The 17,722-nt window shown below is 37.7% G+C and overlaps 1 protein-coding gene across 1 annotated transcript in view; it reads left to right on the top strand.

Annotated features, from left to right (window-relative positions):
- The window catches only part of igdcc3 (immunoglobulin superfamily, DCC subclass, member 3), a 70,254-nt gene extending 56,225 nt beyond the window's left edge, over positions 1 to 14,029 (top strand). Inside the window, exons 8-14 of the mRNA XM_032561299.1 lie at positions 1,203 to 1,450; positions 3,137 to 3,301; positions 3,769 to 3,957; positions 4,967 to 5,071; positions 5,210 to 5,345; positions 5,471 to 5,681; positions 6,839 to 14,029. Coding sequence (XP_032417190.1) covers positions 1,203 to 1,450; positions 3,137 to 3,301; positions 3,769 to 3,957; positions 4,967 to 5,071; positions 5,210 to 5,345; positions 5,471 to 5,681; positions 6,839 to 6,964 — 1,180 coding nt within the window. The 3' untranslated portion in view covers positions 6,965 to 14,029. The remainder of the gene's footprint in view (positions 1 to 1,202; positions 1,451 to 3,136; positions 3,302 to 3,768; positions 3,958 to 4,966; positions 5,072 to 5,209; positions 5,346 to 5,470; positions 5,682 to 6,838) is intronic.
- The last annotated feature ends 3,693 nt before the right edge of the window (positions 14,030 to 17,722 follow it).

Here is a 17,722-nt window from a genome sequence, read left to right as displayed (position 1 = left end):
CACTGAGTGATTCCACAAGGTTAGGTGACATTTCTGCCATCGGTGGCGTTACATCAACATGATAGATTTAAATGGTCCACACATCAGTGGTTCGCGTTCTGACTCACCTGGAAATTTGTCCTCATGTACCCCAACGTCATTTATATGTCATGGCTGCCATCAGGCAGCAAACACTACGATTGTGCTGTTGTGACTCTGAAACTTTGCAAGTTAAAAGCATGTGGAATCTCAGGGAATTCCACATGCTTTTTCAAAGGGTTGGTGTTTTGCAAATAATATACAGTATGAATGTATAATACACTGTATAGTGATATAATAATAATGTTTGAATGTGAAAATATTCATACACCACTTACATTTTGTTTTTTTGTTTTTTTTACATCCACAAAATTCATTGTGTCTAATTAGGAATTAATATCTTAGAGCTTCCATCAGTGGCTGAATTTTAAATTGGAATGACAATTATACTTTTTAAATTATAGTGAAGATACATTCATTCAAACACTGAATTTCAAATAGAACTAAAACTTAAAAAAGAAAGCTGTGGCATTCATTTGGTTTCGGATCCAGTTTTCTCTGGTGCCTCTAAATGAGAACCAGTCCAACTAACTGCCTTCAAGAATTTACATAATTAGTACATACTTGTAATTTAGTATCTGTGGGAAAAAAAATGTTTCTCCCATATTAGCATAAAAAAACAAATGAACACACCAGACAAGTGATCGATAAATTTTTTGGAACTTTAAAATGGGGCATATCATGTGTTAGAATGTCCCAATCAAAATCCAAATGTAATCAGTGGAAAGTCTTAAATTGTTACTCATACGAGTTCTCCATTCAATCTGATTGAGCTAGACCTTTTTTTTTTTTTTACAAAAATGTCGATGCCTAAATATGCAAAGCTGAAAAACAAACCCAAAAAACTTTAATGTATAGCACGCATTTATTAAACCTTGTATGCTTTTTCTGATCTGACACATCTATTATACATGTCTTTGTGTTGGAAAATTTATTTGTTGTACCATGGCTAAGTGTTCAAGAGTGGAAATATTTGGTTCGTGTACAGAAAGCAGTTAATACTCGATGTTGAATACTTGCAAAAGTTTTGTGGTGTTAGTTTTCAGTTTTAGAAACTCAACTTTTCCATATCTTTTTGTCTCTGTTCGCTCCTCCTCCTCCTGCTGTCGTCACTGCTCTCAAAGCACCCTGACGATCTACAGCATCAGCCAGGAGGATGAGGCCATCTACCAGTGCATTGCTGAGAACAGCGCTGGCTCCACTCAGGCCAGTGCTCGGCTCACCGTGCTATGGGCGGATGGACTGCCTGGTGAGCCCACCCAGGTGCAGGCCGAGGCCCTCTCCCCCACCACCATTCAGGTGTCCTGGAAGGAGCCCGACCAGAACACTCAGGACATCATCGGATATGTGCTCCACATTCGCAAGACATCAGGTAGGGCTTCTGGACTGGACAAGAAATGTAACCCGCATGAAGTCCCATTTTAAAAATGTTGATGCCTGTGTTGCTGTTTTTAAGAAATATTTTTTCAAGTCTCACAACATGAAGATTTGACACCAAGAATCCCCAATAACATAATGCAAACTAGACAAATATAATTTTTGTTTTTGTTTTGTATTCATCTTTGTCTAGGCTCATTTTGTCACGCTGACAGATCTGTTTATACTAAGAATAGCTATTACTTACTGTGTGATCTGATTTCAAATTTAGAGCTGTAAGTAGTTTAAGACAAATTCAGGAAACACTGATATCCAATCCAGATGAGCTTTAGCGCCCATGTGGCAGCATCTTTTCAGCACAGTGAGTGTAATTGCACCTTGGGCTACAGCAAAGAATATCTAATGTGTTTTAACATATGTAAGAGATTCAGCAGAGATCTTCTCTTCACAGGCGTTTCAACAAAAAGTACTAAATATACATGAAACTGAGTCTGAATGCATCTCTTGCTGTAGCCTACTTGGCCTGTTCTGTCTTTATTTTTGCATTCAAAGTGAAGACAAAGACTTTGAGTGCATTGCCAAAGCTGGAAGGTCATTCTTTGAGTCCTGGATGCTGCTGGCTGTAACTTCTGAGGCATGCTTATATCTGAGACTTGTACTGGTCTGATCTTCTGAACTGGCATTTTAATTCAGAGCTGAGCTTGACATGAAGCGTAGGAGGTCGGAAACGTGCGCTGCACCGACCCATGACATACATGATGGTGAACATCAGACATCTGATGGTTGTCAATGATTCAGACCTTTCTTTAAATTTCAAGAAGCAGAATGAAAGCGGGAAAACCCAATAATTATACAAGTATTTACTTTAAACATTCAGTGCATATTGATTGAAAGGCTTGTCAAAGTCAACCATTAATGTCACTCAACTTTATCTTATATACCTTAGAAAAACAGTTTATTACCCAAAGTTCATTATGTGAGTTAAAGATAAGAGCAATGCATTGTAAAAGAGTGTCGTAGTATGGATGTTTGTATGGAATTACATTTTGATTTCAGAATGTGTAAAATGATACACATTTGTTATTGAATCACCAAACACATTTGTCATTGCCAAGACTGAGAGTTGTATGGTTCTTTCACACACCGACACACACACTTTCACTCGTCCAAAAAGTGAGACTCACATCTGACGGTAACCTCAGTATTTCTCTAGGATGGGTAATTAAGGGCCCCAGGGAGGACCAACCCGTAGGATCTGCTGTAATTACCAGCAGATCGAATGGCCCAACAGACTGAGGAATGGGTGTAGATAGCAGTTATGGCTGGGTCTGTCTGAATTAAAAGCAATAAAAATCCGGTAACCTGTCCAACTCTCCCGTTTACCTCGTTTATCTACTCATCACTCCGCCCTGCAATTTACCCCATCGTCGACTGTTTAGACTCGCAGGGCCAAGCTGGAGTACATATTAACTCACAGAAGAATCTTTGTAAAATCAAGGAAGTGGATAATAATTACAAAATTAAAAAAACAATTTATATATCACATTTTTATATTTTTATTTTTTTCTCATTTAACAGAAAACATTTTTATTTTGTCAGCCGTTTATCTCCTAAATTGGAACCTTTCAAAATCAACTCCTTCTAACAACATCTTCTTTCTCCGCCATCTTCTCCCTTTCAGACCCGCTGGAAATGGAGTATGAGGAGGCGGTCAGTAAGGTGACACTGCAGCAGGTTATCCGTGACCTGGAGCCCTCCACCAGTTACACTTTCTACGTTAAGGCTTACACATCCCACGGAGCCAGCAAACCCTCAGAGAGTGTTGCAGAGAGCACTCACGGCGAGGGTGAGTTTGACTTGCAGAGGAAGCTCATCTCTCACCATTAAAATCACTTACTGCAGCTTTCTAGAGAGCAGGATTGGACCAATTACCCTGGGATTACTTCTTTAATACCTTAGATCTGATTTATGATGCCTGCTAATCTGGTTTGGTTTGGCTTCAGATTTGACAATTGTTAACATCAGATCAAAAAGCTGATTACAAAGATTATTAAACATAGGAGATAATAAATATGATACATACAAATACGATATATTTTTGACATATTGTTGATTGCTTGCGTTTGGTTTATTTTTCTAAATATTAAAAGACCAAGCAACTCCATTGTTGTTAGAAATTCTAATTATTTATAGATTTAGTATTTTTGTTAGTTTTCCATATGCTGTTGACTAGACTTTTTTTAATCCTTTTTCAACCAATTCCCACCTGCTGCTGTTCTTCTGATTGACATTTTGTTTTGTTTTGCGTTGCAGTTCCCGCTCCTCCTTCCCTTTTCACCAAAGTGTTGAACAGCAGCGTTGTACAAGTAACGTGGGAATCTTCCTCCAAGATGGGCCAGCATCAAGGCTTCAGACTCTACTACAGGAGAGCACACACACCACTGTTCATTGGTCCCATCCACTTTCTTCGCAACATCACTCAGTACAACATCACTCAACTCGGTGAGGCCCACTGTTCCACAGTAATTGAAAGTTATGATGCATTATTGTGACGTTGTGTTTTGTCTAAGATATTCTTAAGCTGTTACAATTGTGAGATGATTTGCCAAAATGTATTAACAATGGCACAATTTAATGTTTGCTATAGAAAATACTTTGATGATGAGCAAATGTATTTAGACATCCTTAAATTCTGTATATTTTCTCTAACGCCCCCAGACTTAAGGAGCCAGTAAATGTAATACTTCTTGAGACTTTTTGAAAGCTGTAAAGCCTTTTCGTGGGACTGTGGCTGCTTTATGTACATTTTAGGCACTCTCTACTTTCTAAATCTTGGCTAAATGAGAGCTCTGATGCACTGATTCTCATTCTACCCAAAGCAATTGTTGTTGTATTATTTTTTTAATGCTGTATTTCCTTCATGGCTCATCCTGCAGTAACTACCATCACTTCAGAATGATGGTAGTCAATGTACTGCACATTACTGCAGTGTTATCTAATGTGCTCAGAAGGATAAAAGTGAGAACATGAAAGCACACCATTTTAGAGAAACAACAAAAAAGCAATTCTTTACCATAATAATGTTTTTTCTCTAATTGTTTTGTTACAGATTAGGAAACATATTCTTTCTTTTCTTATGACAATAATTTTAGTTTCCTGTTTGGTGTTTTATGATATGAGCACTGTTTTAGACTATGAACAAATGTGCAGACGGCTTTACGCACAGAGTGGTATTATGCATTCTTTATAAAGTCTTTAAACATCATCAATCACAGTTTTTATACTTAAGGTTAAAGAAAGAATAATGTTCGCAATGCTAGCACCTCTCATTAAGGTTGTCATTTAAAACGATTATCCTGCTTAAGAAAAAGACTTAGCAATATGGATTACGTGAGTAAATGTTAAAACTGAATTCACATGATTAAAGAGATCAACAATATCTTATTCTGACTAAAAGTTGGAAAAAAATAACTGAAAATTTGTGGCTTTTTTTCTGTTTTACTCTCTTCAGATTCTTCTATGGTTTATGAGATAAAGCTTCTTGCATACAACCAGCACGGAGATGGGAATGCCACCACTAGATTCATTTCACTTCGTGAGGCACTGGAAAAATCTGGTGATTTATTTGTGTTTGAATAACCTCCATACTGATAAACATGACCCTCTTCATCTTCTTTCTGAATATATCAAGTTAACCCATCATTTCTGTATGAACCTCACCGTTCCCTTACCAACACGTATTGTGTTTCTTCAGTGCTGGATGGCTCATGTGACTGTGTGAAAGACGAACAGAGCAAAACCTCCACCACCGGCATCATAATTGGAATCCACATCGGTGTGACTTGCATCGTCTTCTGCGTGCTCTTCCTCGTGTTCAGCTACCGCGGCAGGTCAGAACAAACATCCCCAACAATAAATGAAAACAATGGAAGCAACCTGCCTGCATTTTCTAGGGTTAATGTTCATACAGTAGTAAAGTGTGTTATATATGTGTGTGTGTTGGTGCAATCTCCAGGCTAATGATGTGTAAGACAGTTCAGGCCACCCCCCAGGCAGGGCACAGCGCAGTCCTGGAATCCTCTTCCTCTTCTCAGGGGGCTTCTGGGCTCAACGGGGCTGCCAGGAGAGAGATGGAGGTCAATGGCAGCGCTGCAGGGAAGAAAGTGGTCGACAGCAACGAGCTTGAGAGACTCTTCACTCAGCCCAACACACAGGATGCCTGCATGGTGTGTACTGACAAACAGAGCTATGGTTCTGACTTAAAGTAGTGGTTCTTTAAAAAAAATATTTAAACTGAATTTGCAATGTTTTAGTTTTTTTTCTTTTGTTTGTAAGAATAAGAATCAGCCCTACTGAATGAAGACTTTGGAGTTTCAGTGTGCAGACACAGAATCCCACAAAATTTGAAATGTCTTTCATTTGTTTTATTTTAGTTTTGTTAATAAACTGAAGTACATTTACCACTACAATAGTGAAAAATGCAGCCATGGCCAACAAAGGTTTGAGGGTGAGATCCATACGATATGGCACTCAGGCACTTTACTTTGTTTTTGATTTTGTTCCTGTATCTGCAATTCCCAGTCAAGAAAAAACACTGAAATAATTTTATTATGATGATATATTCCAAATACTGAAACATTTTTAAAAAGGCAGTCAGTCATTAATTTAGAGTAATAAGTCCCAAACCAAAGCATTTTGACAAAAATAACAGTATGTGGTTTAAACATATATACATTTTGTGGAAAAAACTTGACAGACAAGAAAATAAAGTGTAACTTATAAGACTTCACACACAGATCAATAAATCCAAGTAAATGTTTTGATACAAATTTCTCAGTTTTTTTGTCATTTACCCAAATTCTTCTTTTCTTAAATATTTTTGTTATCTCTGTTAGGATCTGATTTAACTTATTATTTACCAACAACTGTAGAAACTTTTGTCTGTCATGATTATTCCTGACAGCAATCTGGTGTTTTTGTATATGTGATGGAACTGGTTCACGGTGCTGTTGATGCTTAAAAATTGTGGAGTTGCTGCAGATACATGCATATTTTTTGTCGTGTTGTAAACGACGTCTGAAGCAGCCAAAATAAATCTTTAACTGTCGTCAGGAACAGCCTAATTTAACACGTCATCGATTTTTTTTTTTTTTTTTGTCCACAGACAGTTAAAGTTGAGCTTTTTATAAATAAATGTTGTATGTACTAAAACATACAACATAATCACATTGTGATCATATAGCTAAATAATATGCCAAAGTTAAACAGGTATGGTCTGAAAAAAGTTTTTAAAAAATTTAAACAGGAACATTGTGGTTTTTATGAACATTGTATACAACCATGTTGGTATTTGATTTACAACTCTTGTTTGCTTGTTTTTTAGTCAAACTCCTACATTCTGAACAACACCCAGCTGTCGACGATACCTTTGGATGAGTTTGTAGAGGAGAGGGAGACGCCGTTTCAGGAGCATTCTTCAGTCACTGCGGCTCAGCCGGACCAAGGCTAATCATGTATGAAGGCCCATTCACATTCGACACTTTTAGTGTCCACTTAGACTTTTCTCTCACTCAGGTCGACAAGTGTTTCTTTTCAAAGTATTCTTTCCTTTTGTGCAAAGAAATTTTTTATGAGTAAGTTAAGAGGTTCTGGAGGATCTGGGACGGTTTATTGGAGTGTTCTATTCATTTTATGGTGTTTGGCAGCACAGAAAATAAGAGACCCCTGAATGTCCTTGTTGAAAATGTATTTTTATGTTTATATATGAACTGTCACTGGAAAATTTGAAATAGTCACAAAATTGCGTCAGTCAATTTGTGCACATAGGTGTAATTCATGGTATTATTTTTGCATTAAAATATTCTTAAAAATAACCTGCAAAATCAGAGTCGTAATATTTTATAAAACAGTCCCAGAAGGAGTGAATGTTGTAAGGTCTGCTGGATGGTGCTATATAAAAACGATTAGCTGCAAAACCCCCAAATATATAAGATGCTTTGTTCTGCTGTATACAAGTGAGGTTTTCTGGATTTTGTGACTATTTCACATTTTTCTGAGACCAGACTTTGAGATGCACATGCATACCCACATTCTGACCTTCTCATCCATTTGTTGAAGCAGTTATAAGTTGTTGGTCTTATCTCTGTGTATCTGTGGATGTCAAAGACTCGCTGCCTGCTCTTAACCACCAATGATTCCACCTTCGTACTCAGAAAACCTCAACCTTCTTCCAGGGATTCAATATCTTCTGTCTCAGGACTTTGTTTCAGTAATATCAACATTTTTTATGAGTTTTTGGCCTTCATGCAGGTTCTAGACTTGGCTGTGTGAACCTTACAAGTGGATATAAGCCTACCTCAGCCGGAATGAATGTGTTGCGGGAAGCTGTAATGACTTTCCCTTCCCCTGTGCTCATGATCACTCGACAAATTTGGAGGAATCAGTTGGTTGCATAACTACGACATCAGGTGCTGCTCTACCTCAGAAGTCAACAATCGTCTCTCCTCTCCTTAATGATGTAAAAGCGGACAAAAGAGCATCCAACATAAAGCACTTCCAAATGCTGAAATTATTGTTCTACCTCAAGATAACAAAGTTAATGTTGTCACTGTTGTTGTAGTTTGTTTTATTTTTTAATTGCATAATGAAGACCCTTCTTTTTCCCTTCCCTTTGTGAAGTCCTCCCCCCCGTGTTGCTGAATATGATGTTTGTAGAGTGTCAGTACCTCATGCAAGATGACAGACGGATAACATTGTATACAATGAGTTGAAAAATATGTATGAATTAAGTTGGGAGCTATCTTCCTTTTTATTTAAAGGTCACATTTGTCAATAGTGATAGGTTGAGTGTAAGAAAAAGTTAATTAGAGATACACTGCATTGCTGTTTATATCCTCACGAGTATTGAGGTTGAAAAGATCTGATATTTATTGTCAAACTAAACAGGAAGCAGTATATTATCAATGCAACTACAGGTGGTGCAGTGATTATTGTCTCTTTTTGGGACAATAGAGGCTGTTTCTATTCTATTCTTCTATTGTATTAATAGTTTTGTTTTTAATCAATTTAATCCTATCAGACAGATAATGGAGATTTAATAAGTAAGAAATAAAGAAAAAGGAAATTATTTTTCTAAAATTACTGGTGTTAACACTTTAATGACTACATTTTAGTAAGTTTTTGCTAGAGATGAGAATATCAATGCTACTCTTTTATCTATTTTTCCATCCGTTTTTGTGCAGCTGGCAATCAGAGAGGTTGAGTCAGCATAACTGGGCAAAAACTTTTAACAACAAATATGTAACTAATTACTGTAGATCTCTATGCTGTTGGTTAGTAAAAAAAAAAAAGAAGCAGCATCTCAGAACTCCAAGCTTAGCTTATTTACACTGCCTTGCAAGGATATTCAAACCTTTTAACTTTTTTTGTCCGTCTACAAACATCAATCAAAGTTATTGCGATTTTATGTGAATCAGCTAGACAAAATAGTGTATATTTGTGGGGTGGTACACTAATACACTGCTTTGAAAAATCTGAAAAGTATGGTGTGCATAAATATTCAGTTCCTTGGGCTCAATGGATTGAGACCAGATTTGATCATCAGTTTTCAAATCTTCTTACAAATTTAGAGTTATAATTAGTCTTTGACTGGACTGTTCTAAAACAGTAACATTTCCTGATTTAAACATTTCTATTGTAACTCTGACTGAATGTTCAAGCTTGTTAGCCTTATTCTTGTCAACTCTGACTGGTTCCTGCTAACAAAGGCAAAGCAAACTGCTAGAAGCACATTGTATAGCTTTCTTTCTACAAAACTTTGTTTTGTTTTATCTCACAAAATCCCAATGATAACTACACAAATCTATGTTTGTAAAGTGATAAAAATTTGAAAAGGTTTAAGGGCGTTGTAGCTAGTTTTAGCTGACCATAAAATAACTTAGTTTATTTTAACTCAAGGGCAGAATAAAAATGGAGGTTGTCATATGTCAACATAATCTATCCACCACCGTCACTAATGTTGTTTTTTTGTGTAGATAAATAGCATATAAAGAGTGGTATTGATCCCTCATCAAACTAGAACCTAAATGTGGATTTTTAGCAGCTATTGTCAACAACACACATGTAATTTTGATATTTTAAAAAAAGACCAAATATGAGTTTCCAAAAACGAAAATAAAAGTAATCGTATTTTTCACAATTCAGATTGACAGCAGTGTATCTCTAACAATTTTATGAATGTTTGTTGCTGCATTTTCTGGTTGTCTTGTTTTTTTGTTTTTTTTTCTTTTGCATTATATCACCTGGCAATTTCTTTAAAAAAAAAAAGAAAAGAAAAATCGGTAGCCTTTTACACATCTGGTGCCCAGTAGATGAAAAATATTCCATGTCTTGCTCATCTACTGTAACTCTGCCCAAAACCACCACAGCTGCTCACCCGTCTCCCTCCAGACACTTCAGGATCACCTGCCTTTTTAGATTCTGATGACTTCCGACAGAGAGCTGGCTGAATGAAACATTCATATAGAGACTGTTGTGTAGCTAAACAATCACAGGGCCTCTCTATGCAGCTCAATGCTCTCTGTCATCACAGATGCATTTTGGTTACCTACCTCAACCCTGTTATTGGCCTTTTTCTCAGGTCCTAATAAAAGAAACAGTATGAACAATAAAGTAGTGAATTTTAGTACGTAGACAAACACAAAAACAATACACAGCCGCACAAATGGAGGGAGAACTTTCCAGGACCTTTATGTCAAGCACTAACTATGTCAACACTTCATACTTCATTTCTAGTTCTAGATGTGAATGTGCTTCACTTTTTGTGTTACTTTACTTTCTCTCACTTGTGGTGTACTTGTGCCAAGAAAACTGAGAAAAAAAAAAGGGTGACACTTACAACTCACACAATTCCACACGATTGGTTTATTGATTTTCCTCTCTGGCTAAGACTGACTTATGACCTTAACTTGACTAAATTCAGATTATTTATAAGAGTGGGAAAATAAAGAAAAAAAAACTTTCCTCATAACTCGGGATACAAAACAGTCCAACAAAGTTCGTCTTTTAACACAATTTTCCAAAAATGTGGAAAGTAGAGTTGTACGAATCCCCCTCTGCAGTCATTTTCAAGTGTTATGCAAACCAGCACTTCTGTACTGTATATGTGGTTACCATCTCGGTAATCATTATAGATCGTCTCTAGCTGTATGCCTTTTAAGTTATGTACACTTAATTCTCTGCGGATGTTCTTCTTGCATATATTTCTTGTACCTAATTGTTAATATCACATTGGACGTGCTGGGGGGGGGGGAAATGCAGTAAACTGTTAAAATAGTCCATCAAATGTTGAAGCTAAATGTCTGCTCTGTGTATATTTATTAGCCACCAATGTGATATTTTCCCTCCAGGGCTGCTTGCAGCGAGAATCAGTGTTTTATTTAACCTCTGTTGGGAGTAGTTTCACTAGGGATATGAGTAGTGTGATTCTCTTCTGTACTTTGTTTCCCCGCCCCTCATTGTAAATGAAGGTTAATCTCTTCCTGCAGGAAATTGCCCACCCTTGTGGATGTGACAGGTCTGAGTGCCATACTATTTAACCTGATCCACCAGATCTTTGGTTCAACGGCGATCATGTTCGGCGTGATTAGACTTTGATAGGTCAGGCTGTCATGTTGCAGAATAACATTAGAACTCGTCTGATTTAATGGGTTGCTCAGCGCTGTCATCACAAACTGACTGGTGCTGTTACTCCATCAGCTCAGAAGACCCTATGACTCTTACTGACACCTTAAGTAAAAAGTGGAGATTAATCTCGTTTAAGCTGTTTTACAGTCTGTTCACATTTTTCTCCCTCTTTGTTTAGCAAACCTTGAATTTTGGTGAGAGATTGTTTGCTCAGGAATCATTGATCCTTGCTCTTATAACTCAGACTTGATTTCTTCCACAATTCTGCAATATGTTCAGGTCAAAATGATTTTCTGTGAAGTATGATTATTTTTGTTGGATATTCAAGTAAAGAAGAAACAATTTGGGAGAATAATGAGTCAGTTCATACATATTTGTATTCATCTGCCTCTGCAGCATGTCTCAGGAGGGATATGCCCTCACATCAGGTTATACAGCAGCCTTTGGAAAATAATGTGGTAAGCAGTAACATTCACAATGACAATTTAGATTTTTTTAAAGTCATCTAAAATGTAGCTTCCTGGTGTCTTTTGGGTCTTAGACAAAATATATTCAGGTTTAGAATTCAAGTGAGGAAAAAATTAAGTTGCTTTAGAAAATTGTTAAAAGCTTAATTATTTTTTTACACAGCAACTACTAGAAAAGTAGATGTATAATCTTTAAATCATTATAAATAGACCGCTGTGGGCTGGGTATTCACAGGGTTTGTTTCACTTGGAGTAAGCTGATGAAATGTGGCTCTAACTCATTTTCCTTGAGCAACTATCTCTCTCCTAATATGCATCATCTAAACACGAAAACAGATCAAGTTGGAAGGAAAGACGAAAGGCTTAGTTTAGCTAAATTGGTAATGTTCGTCTGTAGGTAATCCTGTTCTCAGTGGCATCGATGTGTGTGAAATCAGATATATATATAAAAGAAATCTAAAAGCTCACACACAATTCAATCACCCCTTTTCCTTGAAAGATCCTTGACTTTAATCAAACTGCTGCCAAATGACCTTGATATGATTGTGCACTGCTAACAAATCCAATGAATTTACCTGCTTGGAGACTTTTTACCCAAAAGACCACACGTTGCTTGAAACTTATCTTGGGTTTCAAGACTTTCTAAAGTAATTTTTCGTCAGATGGTAATTTACAGTCATTGTTCTTCAATGTTTGAGATCAGTATTTTATTTTTTTATACTTCCTTCACGAAGGCAGATAGATCCAGTGTATTTAGAGGTAGTGGGCAAAGTAAACTCTACAGTAGATCTGCATGGAAAATATAGAATAAAAAAAAAAAACAAGAAGGCAAATGTGTTATTTTAGCTCAATTAAAAAAGTGTTAGTTAATTCTTATTGGATTTGTGATGGTAACACTGTGATATTCAGCCAAATAATGGCAAAAGTAATGTTGTGATCTCAGTATGGTACTAATTGATGGTCCTGTCTCACATCGTCAGTCAATCTGTTTTAATGGTGTGTATTGATGAAAAAAGGCTGAGTGACCTTTTCAGTTGACAAAGTCTGTCTTGCCCCTCGTTGGCGCCTGATGATCACCTTATCCTCATCCTGTTCCCATCTGGCATCCTGTTCACATGATTGTCTCGGGGTGAGGTTCTGTCAGTCTTGTTACGTTTTTCTTTTTTTAAAAATAACACATTGTGTTCATTTTCCCCTCACATACACCAACACACACCCCCACGCACACGCCCACACACACACACACACACACACCATCTTTGCTTGAGGAGAATGTCTGGGTTGTATTGATGTTACCAACCTGAGCTAAAGCCACTCTCCATGCCTCAGAAACAGGGAAAGAGCTCCTGGGTAGAATTTGCTCTACAAGTGTGACCATCTACACAACACCTGTCCTTTAAATTTAAAATCAAAGGTTTAAGTCAATAACAGCCTCCTGGTGAAAAGCACTGAATACTGAGGCCTCTATTAAATAATAAAATAACAATGCTACTCTAACCCAACATGGAAAGAAAGAATTCAAAAATGCCTTAAAGGGAAAAAATTATGTCAATAAGTTGTCAGCATAACTCGTAGGAGTAGGAAATTTGATCTGCTGTAACCCATTTCTCTCAGGGTACTCACTCAGAGTTACATATACAAAATTCAACAAATTATTAGGTTAACTCTAAAGTTGCAAACTTAACTTTAAATTTGTAAGATTGAAACTTCTTACATAGTTGTGTCTACCTCCAGTAGTAAGAAGTCATTAGAGAAAACGGATTATTACCTATAAGATTAGGTTATTTGGTAATCTTAAGCTTTGTACAGGGATTAATGGTGGCTGCAAGTAAAAACATTCATTTCATCTATGCAGTTTATTTTTTTACTATGTCCTGCAGGGTTCAAACATGGTGCCAAACTGAACACAGAAAATATACACAGTGCATTTCAAACTTTTTCATGTTATCTCTGATCAACTTCACTTAAGGAATGAGAGTGACACAAATCTTTATATTTAACTCATCATCATACGTACAAATGTCTGTGTGGCAGATTTTATTTTTTTTTTGTTGGTCTGTCTTGTCGTGTGTCTGTCTGCTGAGGTCACTGCCAGTATCTGCTTTTTACCCACAGTTCGATTCAGGTCAACGCGAGATGTTTTAACCAGTGTTCTCAGAGCATTGTCAGGGATCTCTACTGTATGTTTCCATAAAGTTTTGTTTTTACACTCTCCTGAAACCAGGGTGTGACACCTCTAAATTATAAATCTCTATACATATCCACATATACTGTACGTACTGTATGTGTGTATGTATAAATGTAAAAACAAAAAAAAAAAAAACATTTTTAGTGGTTTGTATTGTTTTAGGGTTCATTGTGCAACACTGATTTAAGGGAAAAAAACAATATCAGTGATAATAAACTAGCTCTAGTAATAATAAGCCTTGTGTTGGTCTTCTATTGTCTGTATACCTGTGTGCCTTGTGGAAAATGTAGTAATTTGCATGAAAAACTTGTGTTTGATTGCTTTCTTCTAGTGGTCCACAGAGATGCAGCTCATCAATGCAATGCACTTTTATGTTCTCTCTCTTCTTTCCACCTTTCTGTTCTCCTGTTCGGCACATTAACTCATGGCCTCCTGGCAAGACAAAGACTATCGAGCTCAAGCCCCAGAGCTCCTGGTCGATGAGGTTTGGTGCCAGACTTACAATCACTTTAAATCTCAATGCATGACTGCACTTTGAGACAAACCTAGAGTCCAATATAAGTCAGCTGCTTCTGTATCTGCCTCTCCTGCGTAATGCACCAAAAGAAGTTTACCTTTTGTTTGAGTTTCTGACTTGTTCTGACCATCAATATTGGATATTTTACCAGTATGGAATGCAGTAAGACCACCATAAAACATTGACTCATAATCAAATTTCAGACTGAATGTTTTCATTCCAGCCATATTTACAGTGATACAAAACTGAGTGCAAATAAAACAAAACAATGCAGTGGAAAGTATCCTAAAGAATATCTAATAGCTAAACATGGACAATGTCCTCTGTGGTGACACACCTAACTGCCCTCTGAGATTTTTAAAACCCAGAAACCGTCTTCCTTTTTGTGGATTTTTTTTTATTACAGTTTTTAAACTTGATGTGGAGATGGGGAGACAGGAATGTATTTTGTGGAGGACTGCTATAGTGGAGCAGCAGTGAAACTTCTTCATCATAGGTATCAGTACAGTAGCAACCCGTACATTGTTCCCTGCTCTTCCTCATATGGACACCAACAAACACCCAGGCACACAAAATTTGAGACCAAAGCTGTGAAACTTTATCCCCAACTGGACCAGCTCGGCTGGGCCCCAGTTCCCTCTGACCCCACAGCATTTAGAGCGAGACCACACTGTCCCAGGAGAGTCCACAGGACAATAAGGTGGGGTGCAGATGTCTTCTGGTTCCTCACACCAATCACTTTTAAGCGTCTCCAAGGGAGCAGCCGAGAGAGAGAGGGTTCAGAGGTCAGAGCGACCAAAGCCAGTCATATTCGCCTGCCTCTGATGTTCACAGTTTTCTTTCTGGTTCTCCCTCCTCTTTTCTTTTTTTTTTTTTTTTTTACTACTTCCAGATTTTCTCTGCCTTAACGCCCTTCCCAGGTGACATCCCTCCAGTCACGTCACATATAATAAAAACCACCCTGTCTGCTCCTGTTTCATGTTTTTAATGCCAATTACAAGGTGTATGTAGTAATGTTTGTGTGGTCTGTGTACATTTAATCTACTTATATTGTAAAAAAGAAGAAGAACTTCAAATTTAATAGTATTCAATTGGATCAGCCTTATTTAAAAAAGGTTTTATATTTGGCAGGAGAAGATAGTTATCTGAAGAGAAGTGCTGTATGCAAGCTTTCCTGTGAGCTTTGTGCAAACTTTCTGAATTATAACAGCTGACCCATTAAGTCACAACGCAAACACCTTTTAACATAAGTATCTCATTAAGTGCAAGGTTAATGATGTAAACTCTGTAAACCTTTTGAACTTTCGAGCAAAAGAGTGAAAAACATCCCCTTTTCAGTGGAGAGGACATCTCGGAGTCTGGTGCTTTTGTGAGATACAGAAAAGATTACAATCCAGACAACAGAAGAAAAGGAGAAAGTGGCTTATCAATGTTTCTCTGATGAGTCAGACTTCAAGGATATCTCTGTGGTAATAGATATTATATTGAGCCTGCTTGCAACACTCAAGGCCTCATGATACCATGAGTTGATAGTGATTTGTTCTATTCAAACTCTGAGGAAGAATGGGTTTAGAAACGATCATTTAATGCAGATTAAATATCTAATTGGTTGGTGACCTGTCCAGTGTGACTGCCTTAGATAGGCACTAGTCCCCCTGCAACCCAGCAGGAAGAAACAGCTACTGCCATATATGGGATGAATGGATATTCGGATCCATACCAATAAGAACAATGTAATTATAATTGAATAGCTATATCCCCTTCCAGATGAGAAGGGATGGAAAGAGATCCCAAAACAATCTGAAATCAGCCAATCCACTGTCGGGAAGTCTAAGAGGCGACTACGGTCATAACAACTGCAAACATTCCCAAGTTTTGCCATCAAAGAATGTACAGCCTGAAAGCAGGATGCAAGATGATTAAAGAAGTATTCTAAAATTACACGTTGGGACCTACAACAGGTGATACTATTGATATGAACGCTGGAAAGAGACAGCACAAGAGTTTTACCTGTCAGGAAGGTTGGGCTAAAGTTTGCCAGAAAGAACGTAGACATTTGAAATAATGTTCTCTGCACAGATGTGTTTAGCATTTTATTATTTGTAAAGCAGAACAGATGACATGTGTGGCATAAGCAAGTCACTGAATTTCAGAAAAATAACATCATGCCAGCTGTGAAGTGCAGAGCTGGATGTGCAATGGTTTGGCAACACTTGGCTGCAGCAGGACCTGGCCAGCTCACTGTAATAGAGTCCACTAGGAAATCTTACCATGTATCAGAAGGTGCTTGGCCCAAATGTGAAACCATTGGGGGGGAGGAACTGAAGCAGAACTAGATTCTGCCTGTGAATGTAAAACCACCAAGAACTGGCTGAGAGTGAAGAAATATAAGGCCCAGGGCTGAGCACACTTTTTCTGAGAATAACAGAATAGTAGATGGCTAAAAGACAGGATCTTTAAAGAACACCTCATTTACAAAAAGAACCTTGTCTTCAGCAACTGCACTATTTAAAACATGTATCTATTATGCATATGATGTGTCATTTCTGCATTATGTAATCATGAAATGCATTACACTAGGTAATGCGTTGGCCTAATGATCTCAGGGCTGTTTTTCTTTGATTCTTTGTTCTCAGCATTGAAAAGTCCTTGAACAGAAACAGATGAGCAATACAATAAATATATGATTAGAAATCTCTCCAATTGCGTTCTCTTTTTTTTTGACACATTTCTTCCAAGGGAAAAATGCAAATAAACTGCATTGTGTAAATTATGGAGAAACTGTGAGACTGTTGTAGGCATGTTTCAAGCGGAGGGGTTTTTGTGTTTGAAAATGATATCATTTCTGCCACTTCTCTCTACCCCATGCTGTTGCCTGTGGCTCTGGTTTAAGACGGACTGTCCTGTGGTAGAGGGTGACTGATGGAGAATGTGAGCATTAACATGCTGAGGCCACGGGAGACGTGGCACTGGAAGCATTAATGGAGTGACTGTTTCTGAGAAAATGAGGGCTGATGTGATTGCAATGTGTGCCGAGGGAATCTTTGTGCTGCAGATGACCATGCAGGCAGGACGGTTGACCTTATAATACATTTATGTGTATTTAAAGATAAATCGGGTGGCCTTTTCTTTTGGCAATAAGTGTGGAGCCCACATGCAGAGATGGATCTTATCGTCTCCTTTCTCTTCATTTATCACTCAAACACACACATGATTGGATTGAGTATTCACCAGTGAAGGCATACCATGTGCCTGAGCTCCATCAAGAAGAAAAAAGGAGGGTTAGGGGTAAAGCATGGGGAAGGGGGAGGGGGAGAGATGTTGCATCCCCTGTGTGCACACTGATGTGCAGAGCAGGACAAAGAAAGGATGAGGGAGGAACAAAGGGAGCAGAGGATGGAGGTGTGAGGA

This window comes from Xiphophorus hellerii, chromosome 4, assembly GCF_003331165.1.
Source record: "Xiphophorus hellerii strain 12219 chromosome 4, Xiphophorus_hellerii-4.1, whole genome shotgun sequence".
In the NCBI taxonomy this organism is placed as follows: domain Eukaryota; kingdom Metazoa; phylum Chordata; class Actinopteri; order Cyprinodontiformes; family Poeciliidae; genus Xiphophorus; species Xiphophorus hellerii.
This window is presented reverse-complemented; position numbering and strand designations above follow the sequence as displayed.